The sequence below is a fragment of the Ovis aries genome, chromosome 19, assembly GCF_016772045.2.
Source record: "Ovis aries strain OAR_USU_Benz2616 breed Rambouillet chromosome 19, ARS-UI_Ramb_v3.0, whole genome shotgun sequence".
NCBI lineage: Eukaryota > Metazoa > Chordata > Mammalia > Artiodactyla > Bovidae > Ovis > Ovis aries.
The window spans coordinates 43,256,962-43,276,384 of record NC_056072.1 but is presented as its reverse complement, the minus strand read 5'-3'; the positions used below and the strand labels follow the sequence as shown (position 1 = coordinate 43,276,384).

At 47.9% G+C, this 19,423-nt stretch overlaps 1 protein-coding gene across 9 annotated transcripts in view; it reads left to right on the top strand.

Annotated features, from left to right (window-relative positions):
• The window catches only part of FLNB (filamin B), a 139,279-nt gene that overhangs the window by 109,778 nt on the left and 10,078 nt on the right, over positions 1 to 19,423 (top strand). For 2 of the 9 annotated variants that reach the window (XM_042236024.2, XM_060402297.1), the window contains 13 exons: positions 1,432 to 1,464; positions 2,253 to 2,355; positions 3,066 to 3,206; positions 6,144 to 6,272; positions 6,990 to 7,163; positions 7,901 to 8,059; positions 8,355 to 8,558; positions 9,473 to 9,625; positions 9,727 to 9,849; positions 12,511 to 12,777; positions 13,362 to 13,499; positions 14,849 to 14,964; positions 18,159 to 18,291. In XM_042236024.2, the coding sequence (XP_042091958.1) occupies positions 1,432 to 1,464; positions 2,253 to 2,355; positions 3,066 to 3,206; positions 6,144 to 6,272; positions 6,990 to 7,163; positions 7,901 to 8,059; positions 8,355 to 8,558; positions 9,473 to 9,625; positions 9,727 to 9,849; positions 12,511 to 12,777; positions 13,362 to 13,499; positions 14,849 to 14,964; positions 18,159 to 18,291 (1,873 nt within the window). Of the gene's footprint in view, positions 1 to 1,431; positions 1,504 to 2,252; positions 2,356 to 3,065; positions 3,207 to 6,143; positions 6,273 to 6,989; positions 7,164 to 7,900; positions 8,060 to 8,354; positions 8,559 to 9,472; positions 9,626 to 9,726; positions 9,850 to 11,536; positions 12,489 to 12,510; positions 12,778 to 13,361; positions 13,500 to 14,848; positions 14,965 to 18,158; positions 18,292 to 19,423 lie in introns of those variants that run through there. The other 7 variants (XM_004018362.6, XM_060402296.1, XM_027958250.3 and 4 more) reach the window with 4 other exon arrangements.

Here is a 19,423-nt window from a genome sequence, read left to right as displayed (position 1 = left end):
TGTAGTTTCCCTGCCTTCCCCTACAGGCCTGGGGCCAAAGAGACAGGAACATCCAGTACTTCCTTTGTAGCCAATGTGTGCGGGAGCCCCAGCAGGCTGGTTCATTTAAATACATCACACAGGTGCGCACAGCAAGGCATGGATTTTGCAGCTTCTCTGCCTGTTGCCATTGAGGAGTCATTGATCAAAGGCTATAGCATAGCCATTGAAAGATCTTACTGGCTGAGGTGTCCTGGACTCGCCCCCAGTCTGAGACGGTCCGGGAACTGGGGAATAGGGCTGTTTCAAATGTTGAAGTTTACCAAGCTGCCTTCGTAAGTGAAGCACCTTTCTGACATGCCAGAATTCACAGGAAAGACCAAACATGGGCACAGTTTTCCTCCATAGGGGAGGATTTTTAGTTCTTGTATTTTTATCTATGATACCATGTGGCATGTGGTCTTCGTTCCCTGGCCAGAGATGGAACCTGTGCCCCATGCGGTGGAAGCATAGAGTCTTAACCACTGGACCACCAGGGAGGTATCAACACATACCAAGTAATAAGAGACCCCTTTCCTAATCTCATGCTGCAGGGGTGGCCAGTGTTAGGTTGTTTTTTTTTTTAAGTTGTACAAGAAGCGTATCAGTTTTGGGAATTTCCTGGCGGTCCAGAGGTTAAGACTTCATCCTTCCAATGCAGGGGCCACAGGTTCAACCCCTGGTCAGGGAACTAAGATCCCACATGCCATGTGGCATGGCCAAATTAACAATAACAACAAGACTACATCAGGGCCTTCCCTGATGATGCAGTAGTTAAGATGCTGTGCTTCCAATGCAGGGGCTATGGGTTTGAAATCTGGCCAAGGTACTAATAAGATCCCACATGCTGCATGGCCAAATAAATAATTTTTAAAAATAAAATGGCAAAATATTAAAAACAACACATCAGGTTACACCGTGCACATTGCTTTGCGTCTTGCTTCCTTCACTCAATGTGCTATAAATGCCCTTCTATATTAATTGATCAGACTTGATCACATCTTCAGAGTGGCTACACTGGGGTCCACTGTGCACACTCACATAGTTTCCTTAACCAGCTCCCTTACAGATGGACATGAGGGTTGTTTCAGCCTCTCCCAACAATGAATAGCACCAGTAAAATCCCTTGCATACATCACATACCTATGGACTCTCCTGCTAGTATTTCTGTAGTCCTGTTTCCTAGAAGCGGGGTCACGGGTCCAGGGGGGCAGGTGGATATGACATTTGAAGAGAGGAGGCCAGCTGGCTGTCCACAAAGGGAGGGAAGAATATGGGCTCCCGCTGCAGTGAGTGGCTCCCTGCTGGGCAGGAGAGATGGGTGTCGGGGGGAGACCGTGGGTGGTAGAATCTACTGAGTAGTGATGTCCCTCCAGTGTGATTCCCAACTAATTTGCATTTGCCACTGACCAGGCCACAGATGGGGAAGTCGCAGCTGTGAAGGAGGTACCGGTAAATGCATGTCCCCCTGGATTCAGGCCCTGGGTACACTTTTGGTTTTTGTTTTTACGTTTTCCCCTTTTCACGTCTGTGTTTACTCACCCTTCATTTTAGAAAAGCTACAGCCTGCTTTTGGGGGACTGCTTAAGCCCTCTGGGTGTCCTGGTCATTGGTTTGTCCCCACTGATCAGCCCATCACCATGACCCCCCGCTTTCTCTCTAATGAGACCCACCCGTGTCATCGTCTGCGCTCCACGAATCGCCCGCCACCATGTCTGTGATCACGCTCGGTGTAGTTGGTCTCCACATTTAAAGAGAAAGACGGACAGCTGTTCTCAGCCCTCCTGCTGACTCTCAAAGCCGCCACTTGCACATCTGGTTTCTGTTCAGGGAGAAAGCCACTGCTGCTCCTTTCTGCCACTTAAAACGCACCTTCTTTTCCAGGCCACCAGCAACTAAACCTTTCCAGGTGGAACCTCTTGGGACTCACAGACATTGCTGTCTCTCACTTTTCCACTTTCCCCATGGGCACTGCTGGGAATTTCACAAGCAAACAGCCTAGGAATTTTTAGCAATCAGTCAGCATGACTCCTCCAATCCCTCAGTTGCTGTCCACTCTGGCCCCAGAGCCAGTTAGACAAAGCCCACAGTGCATGGGCAGCCATACCCTTGAATCCTGGCTGGATGAGCTTGCAAAATTCCCAGTTGCTCTGACCCGCCCCCTGCAGCTTCCCTAGCCCACACTGGGGAAGTGTTGTCCACTTTACCCAGTGACCGCTGCTTCCTGTTTCTAGGTAACAGAAGAGGCCTATGTCCCAGTGAGCAACATGAACGGCCTGGGATTTAAGCCTTTCGACTTGGTCATTCCATTTGCAGTCAGGAAAGGAGAAATCACCGGTAAGCGCTATTGGGAAAGCCCTCTTGTCCTCACTGGCTCTCACTAGCTATCCATACGGTGCCCAGGGGCTGGTTCCACCTGTTCCCCAGATCTGGGGTTCAGAACCCAGCATCCCTGGCTATAGGGAGTCAGTCCATGAGCCCCTGAGATCGCAGAATATTCTGCGTATTTATGTGTGTTTCTGAAGAGCGGGTTCATTCATAGCTTGCATGCTGAAGAAAGGACCAGAAATTGTCTATAGGGGGAGAGCCACTGTGTTGATGTCTCTCTTGATTGTCAGAGTCCTCTTCCCCCGCCTTTTCCTACCTTTTCTTACTCTTCCACTCTTCCAGATGTGACATTGTCCCTGAGGTCTGTTGTGTAAGAGTTACTTCTCCTTGCCTTCTTTCAATGCCTATTTCTCTCTGACTTGATGCTTAACTGATCTGATTGGTCTCGTGGTCTTCTCAAGTCCTATTTAAGCTTCTAATGGCTGTCAGTTCAAAAGACCCTTTGCTTGTGAGTCTCCTGCTGCATTTTGTGGAAACACAAGAGAACAGAATGAAGGCAGGTATGTCTCTGCTTCCTGTTATGGAACTTGCTGTTTTACAGCAGTGAGTGTTCTTGGGTCTGAGAACCTTTGTTGTGAAGGTCACCTGTGCCTCTGTGCTTGGCTCCTCGGGAGACAGTCTTTGGTGGGGTCACCGCCCTGTCTCGTGTGCTCCAACAGGAGAGGTCCACATGCCTTCCGGGAAGACGGCCACGCCCGAGATTGTGGACAACAAGGACGGCACAGTCACTGTCAGATACGCTCCCACAGAGGTTGGCCTCCACGAGATGCACATCAAATACATGGGCAGCCACATTCCTGGTGAGTCGGGTTCCACGCCTCTGCCGCCCGGCCGCGCGGGACTCCAGGAGTCAGGACGGAAACACCCGGGAGGTTGTCGTCCTTCGTTCAGTCAGATGCCGTGTGGTTCTTGGTGGCAGATTTGCGGACGCAGTGTGGGCCTCCCTGCAGAACCAAGCAGCCTGTGACCCCAGCAGATCCGGCTAATTTCCAGTAGGGACGATGCAGCTGAGTGTCCCGGGTCACAGTACAGGCCCTTCGGTCTGGGATTGTTTGTCTTTGTCACTGTGCCTAGCATGGCCAAGGGATAAAGCAGGGAGAAAAATGTGAGACTCGAGGGACTTTCCAGCCTGGCCTGCAGAGCCCGAAGCAGCATCAGGGTTTGGGACAGGAGAAGAGGCTGTGAGAAGAGGGTATGTTGTTTTATTGTCACTCTGCCCTTGACAAGCAAAACCAACTCACATTTCACCTCCATCCACTTGTGTGCTTGTGCTCAGTTGCGTCCGGATTTTTGTGACGTGTTGGACTGTAACCAACCAGGCTCCTCTGTCCGTGAGGATTTTCCAAGCAAGAATACTGGAGTGGTTTGCCATGCCCTCCTCCAGGAGATCTTTCCAACCCAGGGATGGAACCTCCTGTATCTCCTGCATTGCAGGCGGACTCTTTACCGCTGAGCCACTGGGGAAGCCCAGCACAGTGTTACTTTCTTTTTCTTTAAATTGTTTAAATAGTTCTTTATTTTTTAGTGTAATATTTTAAGTATGTAACCTAGCCAAATAGTTTAAAAATGATGTGGAGGAAGGTTTCTTTCCCATCCATATCCCCTATCTGCCCTCTCCTTGAACCCTACCATTACTGATTTTTTTATGTTAGATTTCCAAATAAGTTTTAAGACTCTTCGAGAGATGGGAATACAGATTTTTAACCCCTCTTTGTTTGTTTTATAAACAGTAGCGTTCGCTGCTCATTATTCTGACCTTACTCTCTTCATCTAACATTATAACCTGGAGAGCTTCGCATGTCCGAATACAGTAGAGTGTGTTCACAGTGTCCCACCGTTCAGAGGAACATCACGTGTGCACTGTTTGTCCCGTGAGACAAACAGTGTTCTTCCCTGCCTTTTGCGACCGCTAGTCCTGCTGCAGTGAATAGCCTTTCACATCCATCCTCTCACACCTGCAGGGTGTAGCCGAGAGATTTGCTTTTCAGGGGAGAAATCGCAGGATGCAATCACAGCCATCTGACAGGTCTCAGCAAAGCACCCTTCACCCAGCCTCTTCCTGTTCACGCATCCACCCACCATGTCACAGAGCACCTGCTTTTCCACCAATTTGCCAGTGGAATGTGCCGTCACATTTCTAGATCTTCGCCAAATGGATGGTTAGAAAATAGTATTGCTTTGTTTGCATTTCTCCTATGAGTGAACTTGAGCAGCTTTCTATACTGCTAATTATTATATCTGTTTCTTTTTCTTTGAACTAGACATTTGTGTCCTTGGCTCAACTTTTCTGTTTAATTATTGACCTTTGTCATATCAGTTTCTGAGGGCAATTTAAATATTGGGGAGATTAGCCCTTTGAGATAGGAGTTGCAAATATTTCTCCCAATTTGATGTTTGATTTAGTTTATGTGTGAGGATAATATTTGTTCAAAGGCACAGTATATTTACCTGCTTCTATTTAAATATTCTAAAGATGCAGATACAGGAAAAGGGAAAAAAATCTCTTTCTACATATTCCTTCTACTTCTATAACTGCCGCTACACCAACAAATATACATGTGATTTTGTTCTAGTTTGGACTGGGGTAATGGTATTAATATTACATAAGAATCTATTATAATGGGTATATATTACTATATGGACTGTAGCCTGCCAGGCTCCTCTGTCCATGAGATTCTCCAGGCAAGAATACTGGAGTGGACTGCTATGCCCTCCTCCAGGAATCGAATCCAAGCCTCTTATGACTCCTGCATTGGCAGGCAGGTTCTTTACCACTAGCGCCATATTACTACATAGGGTGTTATTATATAGATATTATAGTGGGTATTAATATTATATAGGGTATTAATATTATATATGGTATTACTATAATGAGATATTGATATTACTACTATATAGCAATTACCCTTTTTATTTTTGTCTTCTACTTTTACCAAGTATTTAATTAATCATAATTAGCCAAAGCATAAAAGAATAAAAACTTGCCATTTAAAAGTCTTTTCTTCTCCAGCATACCAAAAAAATGACACAAGTTTTAGGAAGAACTGTTAAATTTTAATTTTTTCCCTTTTGTTAGTTCCCTGCCTTGATCTGGTTAATATTAAAATACTTAAAAAAAACCCCAATCATCTTTCAACTTGGTGAACAAGTATTTTCCTTGCAAATGAAGTATGTCTTATAAATGATTAAGCAGTAGTAAAAACACCTTTTTCTTTTTTTAATGCAACACATGTGGATAATCTCTTGAGTTAGTGTACATAGATCTCCCTCATTATTTTTAATGACCTACAAGTCCAGTGTTTATTTAACCAACCCCCAGTCACTGGACTGTGGCGTCTTTTCCTAATTGACATCTGACCACTTTGAAAATGGAAGTACTTGTGCAGTGTTGGCGGTTGGAGTAGGTGGGCCAGAGGACCACAGTGAGATGGATTCCTGGGGCTGAACGCACAAATTTTGAAAGCCAGAGGCAAATGTCCTTCCCAAAGGCCCTCCCAGTCATGTTCCATGTAGTGGGGGTCATTCCCACCCTGTGGAGCTGTTCCTTCCAGCTCAGGACTGTTCATCTCGTGTGATCACTGGAGGGTCCTCAGTGAGGAGCCCCTCCTTGCGTGTCCTAGGATGGTGAGCCCTGCAGTCCCCTCTTGCTTCTGCTCTGCCCAGGACACGCCTACCCTTGCTGTTAGGTGAATCATCCCTCCATGAGTCCCAATACTGTGTGTTCTTTGCAAACCCAGAGAGCCCCCTCCAGTTCTACGTGAACTACCCCAACAGTGGGAGCGTGTCTGCGTACGGCCCGGGCCTGGTGTACGGAGTGGCCAACAAAACCGCCACCTTCACCATCGTCACCGAGGACGCAGGAGAAGGTACTGTAGTTCTCGGTTATCGGAGAGTTTAGGGAATGCAATTCCATGGAAGCCTTTAAAAATAAGACTCCTGAACGGTAGAATCTGTCTTGTCTTTTCTCTCATATGAATCTCCTATTAGAGCTCCTCTGTCTTTCACCCAAAACTGAAATTTTAAAGTCCTTTGTGTTCTGATTAAAGTCACAGTCATACTGTGTTGTTTGTGACTTGCCTGAAATTTAAGTGTGTTTCAGTAGATAACATTTTTCTTCTCTTGTACCTATACATGTATCCCTGGGGCCACATGAATGATTTAGCAGTTTATTCTAGATAAAGCTCTATGCCCATGCCCATGGTCATCACAGACATTTCTAATGTGTGGTTCCAGTGGGCTCTTCTTGGTGGCATCCAGCCAACCAGCAGTGACAGTCTGTGTGTGACACTCTGTCCCATATGTGTGATTGGCCTGTGGGGTTCCGTCCCTTCCTCGTCCCACACATCTGGAAGAACAGAACTTCTGAGTCACTTGCAGGAAGAATTCAGAGGGTGGAGTGTCCTCCCCGTGACACTTTGACTGTGTCAGTCACTTTATTCTGACCTACGTGCCTTGCCTGTGGCTCCCACGGCTTGTGTTGGTCTGTCCGTCCTGGCCTCAGGGCTGTCCCAGATGAGTGCTGATCCCCTTTAAAACAAAGAAACCCTATCCCTGACGGTCTCTCCCTCCCCTCCCACTCACAGGTGGCCTGGACTTGGCAATCGAGGGACCCTCAAAGGCTGAAATCAGCTGTATTGACAACAAAGATGGGACGTGCACGGTGACTTACCTGCCCACCTTGCCGGGTGACTACAGCATCCTGGTCAAGTACAATGACAAACACATCCCTGGCAGCCCCTTCACAGCCAAGATCACAGGTAGAGTCGCCAGGCTTCCTGCTCCAATAAGGACCTCTCCCTTCAGACCCAGAGCAGCAGGCTAGGCATAAGTCCGAAATTAAGTCTCACAGCAACTGCTTGGGAACAAACTAAGGGTGCAAGGCCAACATAGGATGGGCTAAATTCCTCCTTCAGCTGGCCATCCCAGGAAAAGCAAGCACACCATTTTTTAGGCACTTATTTGAGCCAGTCTGACTTCAGGGTCCAAAAAAGAAGCCCTCAAAGAGAGGCATTCAAATAATATGTATTGCATGAGTGAATGAGCTCAAAGATGCATCACTCCTAGATAGATTTTTGTCTTCCTTTTAATGATGGGAAAACTGAGGGTTGGAGAGACAGTGGCTCAGCTAGGTTCATGGGTATTCTGGGATTCAGGTGGAGATTATCTGGCTCAGAGCTCTGCTTCTGACTCCCACTGTGCTCTGTGTGTTCAAATCCTGCTCTCAGTGGGATATAAACATGGTCTGTGTGGACCCAGGTCTCTAGTTCCTGCCAGCTACTAGTCTTCCCCGTAACCAGGCATAAAGGCATAAGTAGCAATCTTTCTTTCTTGGTTAGGTCTAATCATTGTCTGGGGCACTTTTTGTTTTTTTTTTTCACTTAACTTGGCTTAACTAATTCTTACCTGTCCACCTGTAAATGGTGTGCGATATGAGGGCTCTGGAGAGTCAGGATGACCATGTGTAACCGAGCTGTGTTGGGGTGGTGTTTCCCAGATGACAACAGACGGTGCTCTCAGGTGAAGCTGGGCTCAGCCGCTGACTTCTTGCTTGACATCAGCGAGACTGACCTTAGCACCTTGACGGCCAGCATCAAGGCCCCATCCGGTCGTGACGAGCCTTGTCTCCTGAAGAGGCTGCCCAACAATCACATCGGTGAGCCCAGGTTGCCATCTTGAGTGGCAGATGGGGATTCCCACCATGTCGGGGATCCCAGCTGTTGCGTGGGAGATTGGTAGCATCCTGGAATATGATGTGATAAACCCGCTGGGTCACGTGCATGGTCAGAATACAAGCACTTCCACCTTGTGATGCTGGCAACCCTCTTGGACATTGCTAGAAAGTCAAGAAAAAAGTCCTGTTTCCATTCTTTCAAGCTTGTCTCCCTTCTGCTTCCTCCTCTTGACATCACCCTCCCACCTCACAAACCCCAATCTGTGCTCCGGTCCAGGCATCTCCTTCATCCCCCGGGAGGTGGGTGAACACCTGGTCAGCATCAAGAAGAACGGAAACCACGTGGCCAACAGCCCCGTATCCATCATGGTGGTCCAGTCAGAGATCGGGGATGCCCGCAGAGCCAAGGTCTATGGCCGTGGCCTGTCAGAAGGCCGGACTTTCGAGATGTCTGACTTCATTGTGGACACAAGAGATGCAGGTGTGTGCGGGGGCGGACCAGGGGGAAGAGGCTTTGGAACTGGCTTCTTTTGCTCTGATTGTTTTGCCTTTTTATCCTGCCAGCTTTCTTTTCTTTCTAAGCATCCTTCAAACTATCGATCTTTAGACATGGTTATCATTGCAGCCCAGGGTCAGCCGTGAGCTGCTTCATTATCGATACTCCCACCATTGTTCTCAGCTTCCCAGGGTCTCGTTGCCTCATCCTAAGCTAAGAATGTTGGGCCAGCTGGCCCAAGGTCATGTTTAGCTGAGCAGGACTTTCAAGGAAATGAGGAATTTCTTCCTGTTTGCTCTTAGATGGTCTGGATTAGCTTGGTGTGCTCCAAGCTACTCCACCTTCCAGAGTCATGATCTTCTGCCTTTGTGAGTGAAGGACTGCTTCACTGACTTCTGAACAAAGTCACATTCCCCAGGGAAGGAGCTGGAGAATTTCTGGTCCTGACAGGCTGCTGTTCTTTGTTGATTCCTCAAGTTCGTAAAGCTTTAGATATGCTGTCTTAGTGGTTCCCTGGCAGGATTGCCACGGCATCTAGGAGCAGTTGGAAATGTCAAATTCTCAGGCCTGCAGCTGGTAATAAACCTCCATGCAGTGCATGCCTTTCTTGGAGGCATGTGGGGAATGTATCTTCCCCAGCGAGTTCTGCAGGACATTGGTGGGATGTTAGTAGAGAGCCTTGAGAAAAAGGTATGGTCAAGGCCATATTCAGCCAGGTTGTTTATTTCAGAGCAGGAACCTGGAATTGACTCTTCTGCCCAGGGCTGTCCAACAGGGCCACTGTTACTGTCTTTTCTGCTGTCTGGAGCATTTGCAGGGGTGGAGGTCCTTTCTGCATTCATCAAGCTCTCCTTGGTGATGAGTTGCTGTCACAGCGGCCCCGGGCAACTGTGTTGCAGGTTACGGAGGCATCTCCTTGGCGGTGGAAGGCCCTAGCAAGGTGGACATCCAGACCGAGGACCTGGAGGACGGCACCTGCAAGGTCTCCTACTTCCCCACCGTGCCTGGGGTTTACATCGTCTCCACCAAGTTCGCTGACGAGCACGTGCCTGGTACGTGTGGTCCCCTCTGCTCTCTGCGTCCCTATTTGGTTTTCCATAGACACTGTTTGTGGGCTCTGGGCCACTCTCAAGGGCCCTCTTGTTTTTTGCAGGGAGCCCGTTCACCGTGAAAATCAGCGGGGAGGGAAGAGTCAAGGAGAGCATCACCCGTACCAGCCGAGCCCCGTCTGCGGCCACTGTTGGCAGCATCTGTGACCTGAACCTGAAAATCCCAGGTGAGCCTGAGGGGCTCGTGGGTCCAGGCAGTGGGCGCCACTGGAAACCAAGTCCAGGCTTGGCCCAGATGGTACCGTCCGTGTCTGCTATGTGGGACTACTTTTTGAAAGTGAAAGTGAAATCGCTCAGTCGTGTCTGACTCTTTGTGACCCTGTGGACTGTAGCCTACCAGGCTTCTCCATCCATGGGATTCTTCAGGCAAGAATACTGGAGTGGGTTGCCATTTCCTACTTTTTGAATTTAATTTTATTTATTTACTTGTTTTCACAGAGGCCTATCCATGAAAAGTAAATCTATTTACTTATCCTTCTTCCAGGTGAAAATAGCTTTATCACATCCCATGGGAGAAAAATAGATAAGCTTTGAGAATTTACTGTCTGTTGACTGGACTAACAGTGAGAGAAGTGACCCTACTGATATTCATATTTGCAAAGAGGTGTCAGCCCAGTGACATCCTTCTGATTCCCATTTGTCCCTTTCATTCCTACAATTGGAATGAAGGCTGGGATGCAAGGCTGGGTAGGTGGCTGGGCCACAGCTGGCCCTTTGCCCAAATTAGCCAGTCAGCAGCCCAGTTTCTTTCTATTAAGCAGTGACTGTGTAGGTCACTTGAGGCTCCTCTGGCATGTACTGTGTGGAGTTGTAGGTTTTATGGAGACAGAAAATCTAAACAGTCTTCAGATGAAGCTCATGTTGTGATGAACTTCTGGCTTCTAGATAAAACTCCACAGTGTCTCCCGTCTTTCCTAACTTGTCCCATGTCCATTTGCTCTGCCTTCACAGCAATACTTGATGGTTTCTTCCTTTCTGGATGTCGGTAGAAACCTCATTACTGTAGTGTCCAGATTAAGAGACCTTAAAGAGAGATGCATGGATTATGATCATTAAAATTCATGTGCCAGACTTCCCTGGTGGTCCTGGTTAAGACTCAAAACTTCCGCTGCAGGGAGTGTGTGCTGGTTCAATCCCTGGTTGGGGAACTAAGATACTCCATGCCTCACTACGTGGCAAAAAAAAACAGAAAAATGTTCATGTGTTCAAAACCAGGGGAAGTAAGTGTCACCTGGTATCCCACCGTCCATGGAGACTGTGGTTCATGTTTGAGGTCCAGAGCTGGACCTTGGGTGCCTCCAGCCTCCGACAGACAGGCTCCATCTCAGGTCACACCAATGCACTTCTTGCTCAGTATATTGTGGGCATCTTTCCACACTAAAATACACTTCCCCATCATCTTTGATTGGCTGCCTAAGAGTCCATCTCACCTCTGCGTACATACATCATCATCTCAGGTACTCTCATCTCCATCCCTTGACCTCTTTAATCAGTGCCCTGTGACACCTCTCATCACAGTGGACTGATGCCCAGGAATGGGATTGCTGGGCCCACACGGTTCAGATGCCTCTATGCCTCAGCAGCCAGTCCTCCAGAAAACAAATTGGTGTTTCTCCATTTCCCCACCGGTACTGAGTAAGCACATTCTCACATTGATCAGCCTGATGGAAAGAAAGTTTGCAGTTCCATTTCTCCAGTCGCTAGGCAGATGAACCGTGTTGTCGTTTCTTCACTTTCCTTGCTTGGGGAATTCTGCTTCCTGTCCCCTTGGCCTGTGTGTCTCCTCTGTGTGTGATGAGGACGGCTACCCTTTCTCTCAAGTCACGTCTGACTCTGACTCCCTCCTCTTTTCAGTGCTCCCTGATGACTCTGGTGGAGACTCCCTTTCCCCCTCCTTACCTAAAGCATCCCCTCTCGTCAACTAGAAGGGAGCAGAGGCCCTGCAGACCCAGGCCGTGTTGGGTGACCTCCCCTCAACCTCCTTCCTGCATCCTCAGGGCTCAGAGTCACGAGTTGCTACCCGGAACCCGTAGGGCTGGAGGGTGCAGTTTTGTGGCGCCCTCGATGATGCCATTACTTGGTCACCTTGCTTGCGGCATGCCTGACTCCACCACGTCATGCAAGCACAGTCGCTGGCATGGCCGAGCACGTCGTGTGGAACAGACACGGTCTGCTTCCTAGTGCTGGGGACCCAAGGCGCTGTGTTTCTGGAAGCGCAGCCTCTGGTCTTCAGTTTGCTCAATGCTTTGCTCACACGTGGTTTTCCCTTTGCCACTGGGACCAACCCGAGTTCACTTTCTCCTCTAAATGCATTTAGACTTGTTAACTAGAAGAAATGCCAATGCTTCTTGACAGTGCTTTTTGAATTCTTACCTATGGAAAAGAGCCCCTGTAAGCGTGCTGATACCCCCATGTCACATTGGTTTAGAAACATCTGAGCCATCTTTATTGTTATGTACATGCTGTGACTATCAGCTCAGGCTCTGGTTTGAAACCTCTGTATGGAATTAACTCTGAATTAATTCTGACTGAATTAACTCAGCTCTAGCCAGGAGGGCTGTACAGTGCCCCCAGGGCACTTATCAGTGCCCTCAGAACGTTCTCTGCGCTGGGTGGCCAGAGGGGCCCTGCTCTCTCCATGCTGACCACAAGCACCTAGGGGTTTGAGGGACATAGAAGGGCAAGCATCCAGCTGGGTTGAGAGGAAGCCTGAGCACCCCACACCCCTGAGCTGCACTCACTTTGCCTTCTTCTGCTTGCCCTGCATGTCCTGTTCCACTTTGGGCCCTCGCCCTGACCCTTCTCTCTTTCTCCCTGCCCCCTTTCAGAAATTGACAGCAGTGACATGTCGGCCCATGTCACCAGCCCCTCTGGCCGCGTGACCGAGGCGGAGATTGTGCCGGTGGGGAAGAACTCGCATTGCGTCCGGTTCGTGCCCCAGGAGATGGGCGTTCACACCGTCACCGTCAAGTACCGTGGCCAGCATGTCACTGGCAGCCCCTTCCAGTTCACTGTGGGGCCGCTGGGCGAGGGGGGTGCCCACAAGGTCCGGGCAGGAGGCCCTGGCCTGGAGCGAGGAGAAGCTGGAGTTCCGGGTGAGCGTTCTGGGCAGCTGAGCTCAGCCCAGCGGCGTGAGCACCCTGTACCCTTTGCCCTGTGCTGAAAGGAAGACTTTGTGTGCGTGATTCTGACTGGTGGTATGAAGGGGCTTTCTTTAAAACAGGCTTCTATGGCTAGAGACAGATGGGAGTTGCTTGCTAATCCAAGACTGAACAAGTGACTCCCTGAGGGACTTCTTGGAGCCTGTAATTTAAGAGTGAGTGTTGTGAGTGTCTCAGAGAGGATCAGGGTCATAAAACTGTTTCCAGAGCATCTTGCAGGTATGGCACATGCTAGAATTCTTTAAAACTGATGGCAGTGGTCCCTTGCAGTAGTGGTTGCTGGGTGGGAAAATCTGTGGAAACCAAACTGCACAATCTCATCTTGTTCTGGCTTGGTTTGCGTGTATTCAGAAGACGCTCTGATGCCATGAACTTTGTGTAGTCATGGACGGTGCTTTGCACACATCTGCAGTGCCCTTGCTTGGGCTCTGATGGGATTAGAGAAAGAGGAAAACGCTGGGAGCAAATGAAACCCAGTACCAGGGCTCAGTCGCTGACCAGATGTTTCTCTGTCTCAGCGGAGTTTAGCATCTGGACCCGGGAGGCGGGCGCTGGGGGCCTCTCCATCGCTGTGGAGGGCCCCAGTAAGGCCGAGATTACATTCGATGACCATAAAAACGGATCCTGTGGTGTGTCTTATATTGCCCAGGAACCTGGTAGGTACTCGGGGGCCGGTGGAGGACATTGTCCTTGTTTGGGGATGGTTGGTTGTGAGGAATAAAGCTCGTCAGGCTAGCACCAGTAGAAGAGGAGTTTTTCTGTATGGGCACATGGGAGTGTCTCCTAGAAATCCAGTTGCGGTGTATCCCCCAGGCCTTGGAGGGGCAGGAATTCTTGTTCTCCCTGTCTCTTGGCCTCACTCTGTGTGCTCTTGTTCAGCTGGTTCATAGTCCCCGCTGAGCAGCCTCTCTTGACCCGCCCTCAACCAGTGGCTGGTATGTCTGCCCTGGAAGAGATGCCTCAGCATCTGAGCTCCCCTGAGCAGGAGTCCCAATCTTTCCTGTGCCATGGATTCTTTGGCATCTGGTGAAGGCCCTGGGGACCATCTCAGGAAATATCTTTAAACACATGAAATAAATTACTTTGGATCATAAAAGAAATCAAAGTATTGTTTTCAAAATCTTTTTAAAGGAACAGATAAGTAACTTAGCAATGGATACAGGTTTTCATGAATACATTAAAGCATATGACTTGGTGATGGTCTGTTAACTCTCGTAGTTTGTAAGTGGTAATAAGTATAACTGCTGTGTCAGGATACATATAAAACTGAAACATGATTGTTTTTTGGTGAAAAAAATCACAATTCTTAATGCACTGTGATTTCTTGTCAGCATTTCTAGAGGAAGGCAATGCTAAATTACAGTTAGAGGTTAGTAGAAATAAAGATATCGTTTTCTCCCATTCAAGTTTGGTGGATCTCCTGAGTCCTGTGCACAGACCCTTTGTGCAGCAGCCCTGTTGGGCCCAGGTTAAGGATCCCCGCCCTTCCTCCTCGGCTGAATTTTCTTCTTTAGTCATCACTCTGCTTCTACCCCTGTTGTCAGAGTTTCTGTCCTACTCTTCATCGTTCAGGATGGATAATGGGATCCTGGTTACATGAAACCCTTCTTATTCTTAAGTATATAACTTCTGATATAACTCTTGGTCATAAGCCTCTCCTTTGGAAAGAAATTGGGCATACACGCCAGATGTTGACGTGTGTATGGGTTCACATATACACAGGCAAAGCACAAAAGACACACTTCAGTGCTTTAGTCTTTGCAATTGTTAAACACAGTATCTAAGATGGAAAAAAAAAAAGAATACGTGCCCTCATTTAGCTAAGAAAATAGCGTTGGCCTGGTGAGAGCCGGGTGACCGTCTCTGAATGAGTCAGTTACAACCATGGGTGGGGTGGTGCTGTGGGCAGTGAGGGGGGGGGTCTCTCTTCTCCCAGAACCAGGCAGCTGCTCTGGGACTGCCCTCTTGGAATCTCTGACACGGTGGGACTCTCCTCTCCCCACAGGTAACTACGAGGTGTCCATCAAGTTCAATGACGAGCACATTCCCGAAAGTCCCTACGTGGTGCCGGTGATAGCGCCCTCGGACGACGCCCGCCGCCTCACTGTTCTGAGCCTTCAGGTGAGACGCAAGGAAACATCCATCTCCTTGGCCACAGCCTGACCAGTGAGGCCCTGGACTCCCACGGCCCCTTCAATCTCCGACTCTGTGCCAAGCGCCCTGGTGCATTCTGACCACAGATGCCGCCAGTCGTAGGGGAGCTTTCCTGGGGCAGAGTCACATTTAGGACAGGAGACTGTTGGGGAAAGCAAAAAGCAGCCACGGTCAACAAAACTCCTTAGCATTTGGGAATGAGTTTGTTTTCTAAATATTTATCCAAGAGAAACAAAGAAGGCCTGTTAATCATTGGTTAAGGGATAAGGAGGGCTTTTAAAACAAAACAAATGCAAAACTAACAGTTCTGTGATGTTCAGCTTGCTATTATTGGCTTCCTTTTCCTCGAGAAAGTCAATTGTGATTTATTTTACGAGGCTGATTTATTTATAATAAGTGTGTGCAAGCCACTGTGTTAAGAATTGAATCAGTGTTACTTCCCAGTCCTTGCAACAGCCTGGTGAATAGGTTTTTCTTGACCCCCCTTTTAAAGATAGAAAAACTGAGGTGCAGAGAAGATACAGCTCCTAGGAACCAGCTAGAGTGAGGCTCCAGAAGCTTGCTCTTAATAGTCACCACCTTAATGCCAGTCCTGGCATTGTGGCAGGTGGTTACATAGCCCGACCTATTAGAATGGCAGGAAGTGCAGTTTCTTACCCTGGCTTAAAGAGGGCACATCATTCAAGGTTGCATTAGAGTCTTCAGCAAACTGAGAACATTGGGGATGCCTTTGGGTCTTAGGACACTGAAGATAACTAGCTGTCTGAGTCAGCTATAGCAATTTGGCTGTGATATAACACCAGAATCTCAAAAGATGATTTCTGGTTAAAGGGATTTCTCTAGAACCATCAGCGGCCCCTGGGTCTTGAAAATAATGGATAGATGAAAACTCATCCTTGTATCTCAGATTGATGATCGGTATCTTTGGACCTGGGTCCATGCACTTGGTTTATATTTGAGAGTCTGACTCCTCCCGAAGGGAAACTGGTACTGCTAGTTGTCCCAAACATTAGGGAACCCAAACAGAACCCCAACCAGAGTCACAGTCTGCAGATTGGAGTGGCCTCTGGCGAGTACCAAGGGTGCTGACTGGTCACGGCAGGGCAGATGTTTTCCTTGCGTTTCATTTAAAGGCTTCTTAACAGAAGTTGCTTCTGTGGCCAACGTAACTAAAACCTACGGAGGGAGATAAACCCAGCATTTGTTGAGGGGCTCAGAGCTGCCTTCATGCATCTCGAAGATTTCTTTTGGATCTTCCGAGGTGTTTATCTCCCTCTTGAGGATTTAGTGGCAAGCAGATTCAGGTAACATAAATGGTTCCATCCAAAAGGAGCTGATGTGGAGTAGTCACCTCCAAGAGACTTCTGTCGAATCCTCTTGGTCATGAAATATTGAAATGCGTGTGCAGCAGGCTCGTGTGTCCATTCAGCTTTTGTAACCCGCTGGGACAACAGGGGGGACTTGTGTGTCAAGTTGGTCCCCTGTTCTCCCCTTGTTACTTGATGCCAAGGGATACGTAAAGTATTTTTTAGAGGTTTACTAGCAAGCTACATGGCAACATCTGGGGCTGGTTAGGAAAGACAGGCTTGTTTTTGTCTTGCGTTTGAGACTTTTTAGAAAATTGGAGTCGGCTGGCATTCTGTAGGGGAGGCGGTTGGTTGGATGGGGGTGGTCTGGTGATCAAAGACTCTGTAATTTTGGGTTCGTTCCTCCCTCGTCTGTAACCTCTACGGTGGCTCGGTCTAGTAGAATGTTCCGCAACAGTGGGAATGTCCCATATCTCCAGGGGCAGCCGTGAGCCCCTTGCAACTCTTGGGTACTTGAAATGTGGCTAGTGTAACTGAGAGACTGAATTTTACAGTTGGATTGATTTCAGTTTATATATATATATTTATATATATATATCTCAGTTTATATATATATATAAAACCACATGTGACTAGTGACTACTCAACTAGAGGGCACAGCTTTAGCGCCTTGCCAGTCTCAGCATCACATGGGGACTTACTGGAAACCTGGAATCCCAGGCTCTGGCCCCAACCTATTGAATCAGAATCTGCACTTTCACAAGACCCTTGGGTGCCTCGTGACACGTTGAGTATGAGCCGTGCTGCTTGAGAGTTATCATCTGAGTAGCCATCCGACCAAGTTTACGTCAAAATTGTTGCCTTGTAAAATTTTGCTCTTCAGGACTGGCCAATCTTGAAATACCTCAAGCATCTGAACTTCTAATCCTTTTTCCCAGCAGAGGATATAGTTTCCAGGAGAAACCATGGAGAGTGAAACTCATCCAGTAGAGAGCAAAAGCTATACTTCTCCCATGTTTTTTTTTTGGGGGGGGGGGGTAATGAGGACACTGAAAACTTCCAAATGTGTGTTAATATATAAGGAGAAGCTGACATTTCTGTTTTAAAACTACCCGATGTATGGGCCAGGCCTTATGCTGAGTGCCTTGAATGCACAACTTCGTTTAATCCTTGCACCAGCCTTCTGAGGTTGATTTTAGTTAGGCCCATTTTTACAGATGAGGAAACTATGGCTCAGAGAGGTTCAGCAGTAGTTACATACCTAGGAAATGGCAGCAACCACAGGTCCTGCTGATTTTTAACCACTGTGCAGTACTGCTTGAAAGAAAAATCATGGGTAGCCCTTTACAGATTTATTAAAAGTTCTCTCCATCTCCACCCATGAGATTAAAAAAAACACTTTGTTAGTGACTGCACGGTTTTATCAGCTGTTAGGTCACTCCTAAAACTAGGGTGGAGAATGGAAGGGTTTTTTGTTCTTTCTTTTATTTTGGTGGTTGCTGGGGGTGGATCTGTAAGATCCTGGGTTTCCTGGCCTGTACAGGTTTGTTTGGGATGCTGAAACTGTAATCCTGTTGACCAGGATGTCTCAAGTCTCTAAACCCAGGAACCATGTCTGAGTCAAGATGGTTTGGATACAAGACTGTGCAGATGTTTATCTCTGCTTTCTGATATTTAATGCTGGAAATGTGGAATTACTCACCTGCTCTTTTGTTGCCAGATATTATATAATAAAACATGTTTTAGGCGTATTTGCCTGAGAACTGTCCCCCCAGGAATCCTGGGTTGGCATGGTGTGTGCTGCTGAACAAGAACGCCAAGGGCTGTAACCTGTCTCATGTGTTGACTTCTCAGGAATCGGGATTAAAAGTTAATCAGCCAGCCTCCTTTGCTATAAGGTTGAATGGGGCAAAAGGCAAGATCGATGCCAAGGTGCACAGCCCCTCTGGAGCCGTGGAGGAATGCCACGTGTCTGAGCTGGAGCCAGGTAAGCGCCAGCGCCCCCATTCAGTAATGTTTCTGCAAGTGACTCCCCCAACGGAGGCGTCGTCGGCCTCTCCGGGGCCTTTGGATTCCCTTTGCTATTGCCAGACGCTGCTTACAAATGAGGGTATAAACATTTGCTAGGGACAGGCGTTGAGATATAATACCCCTTCTATTTTTTTTTTTAAACAAATATGTCTTTATTTTCGGTTGTTTTTCAGATTATTTCACATGACATTCATTGTGATGTTCTCATCTCTTAAGTAAATACCACAGATTTTTACTGTTGACCTTATGAAATGAATAAGTACACTTTGACCTCAGTTTACCCTGAAGGGAAGGTTGATTGATGTAAATGATAATCCGCAGTATTCCCTAGTGGTCTAGGGCTCTGTACTCTCACTGCTGAGAGCCTGGGTTCAATCCTTGGTTGGGGAACTATAACCCTGCAAGCTTTGCTGCCAAAATAAAAAAAAAGAGATAGATAATCTGGGTCCTCAACAGGACTTAGTAGCATGGGATTTTCTTGCTCGCCACCATGGTTGGTATGTGGAATTGTGTGATGTCAATCAGCTTTAACAAGAGCATTTTGCAGTGAGTGTATATGAAGTGTCAAGAGTTGACAGGGAGGTAAGACATGACTCCTGCTCCTCAAGGAGGAGCAGACTCTCGGGAGGACCTAGAGAGAGTGAGCCAGAAAAATGCAGTGCCCTGGTGAGGACCCTTGCTGATCTCCAACAGCACAGAAGATTTGAGGATTTAATGGTAAAGATGATCAGAGCAGGAGAGGAAAAGGGTTTCTGCCTTGACGTGGTCAGGAGGACTTCTCAGAGGAGGTAATATTAAGTGTGGGCCCTGCTGCGTAAGGGCAGGCCCTGCGACCACTGCCCTTGCTGGGTGTTTGCCGTGTGCCCTGCTCTGTGCACAGTGAGGGTAGACACTTGAAACCTGGGTTAGCATTAGATAACCAGACTAGACCAGATTAGAATTAGACGAAGAATGCCTTGGTTCATCTGAAAGACCTGGTCATGAGCTGATGCTCCCAGAGTGGGCCATGTGAGAAACTAGCATTAATCAGCAATGTTAGAAATGCAGAGGAAGGACTTGAGGCCAGAGTGCAGTTGGCCATAGGGAAT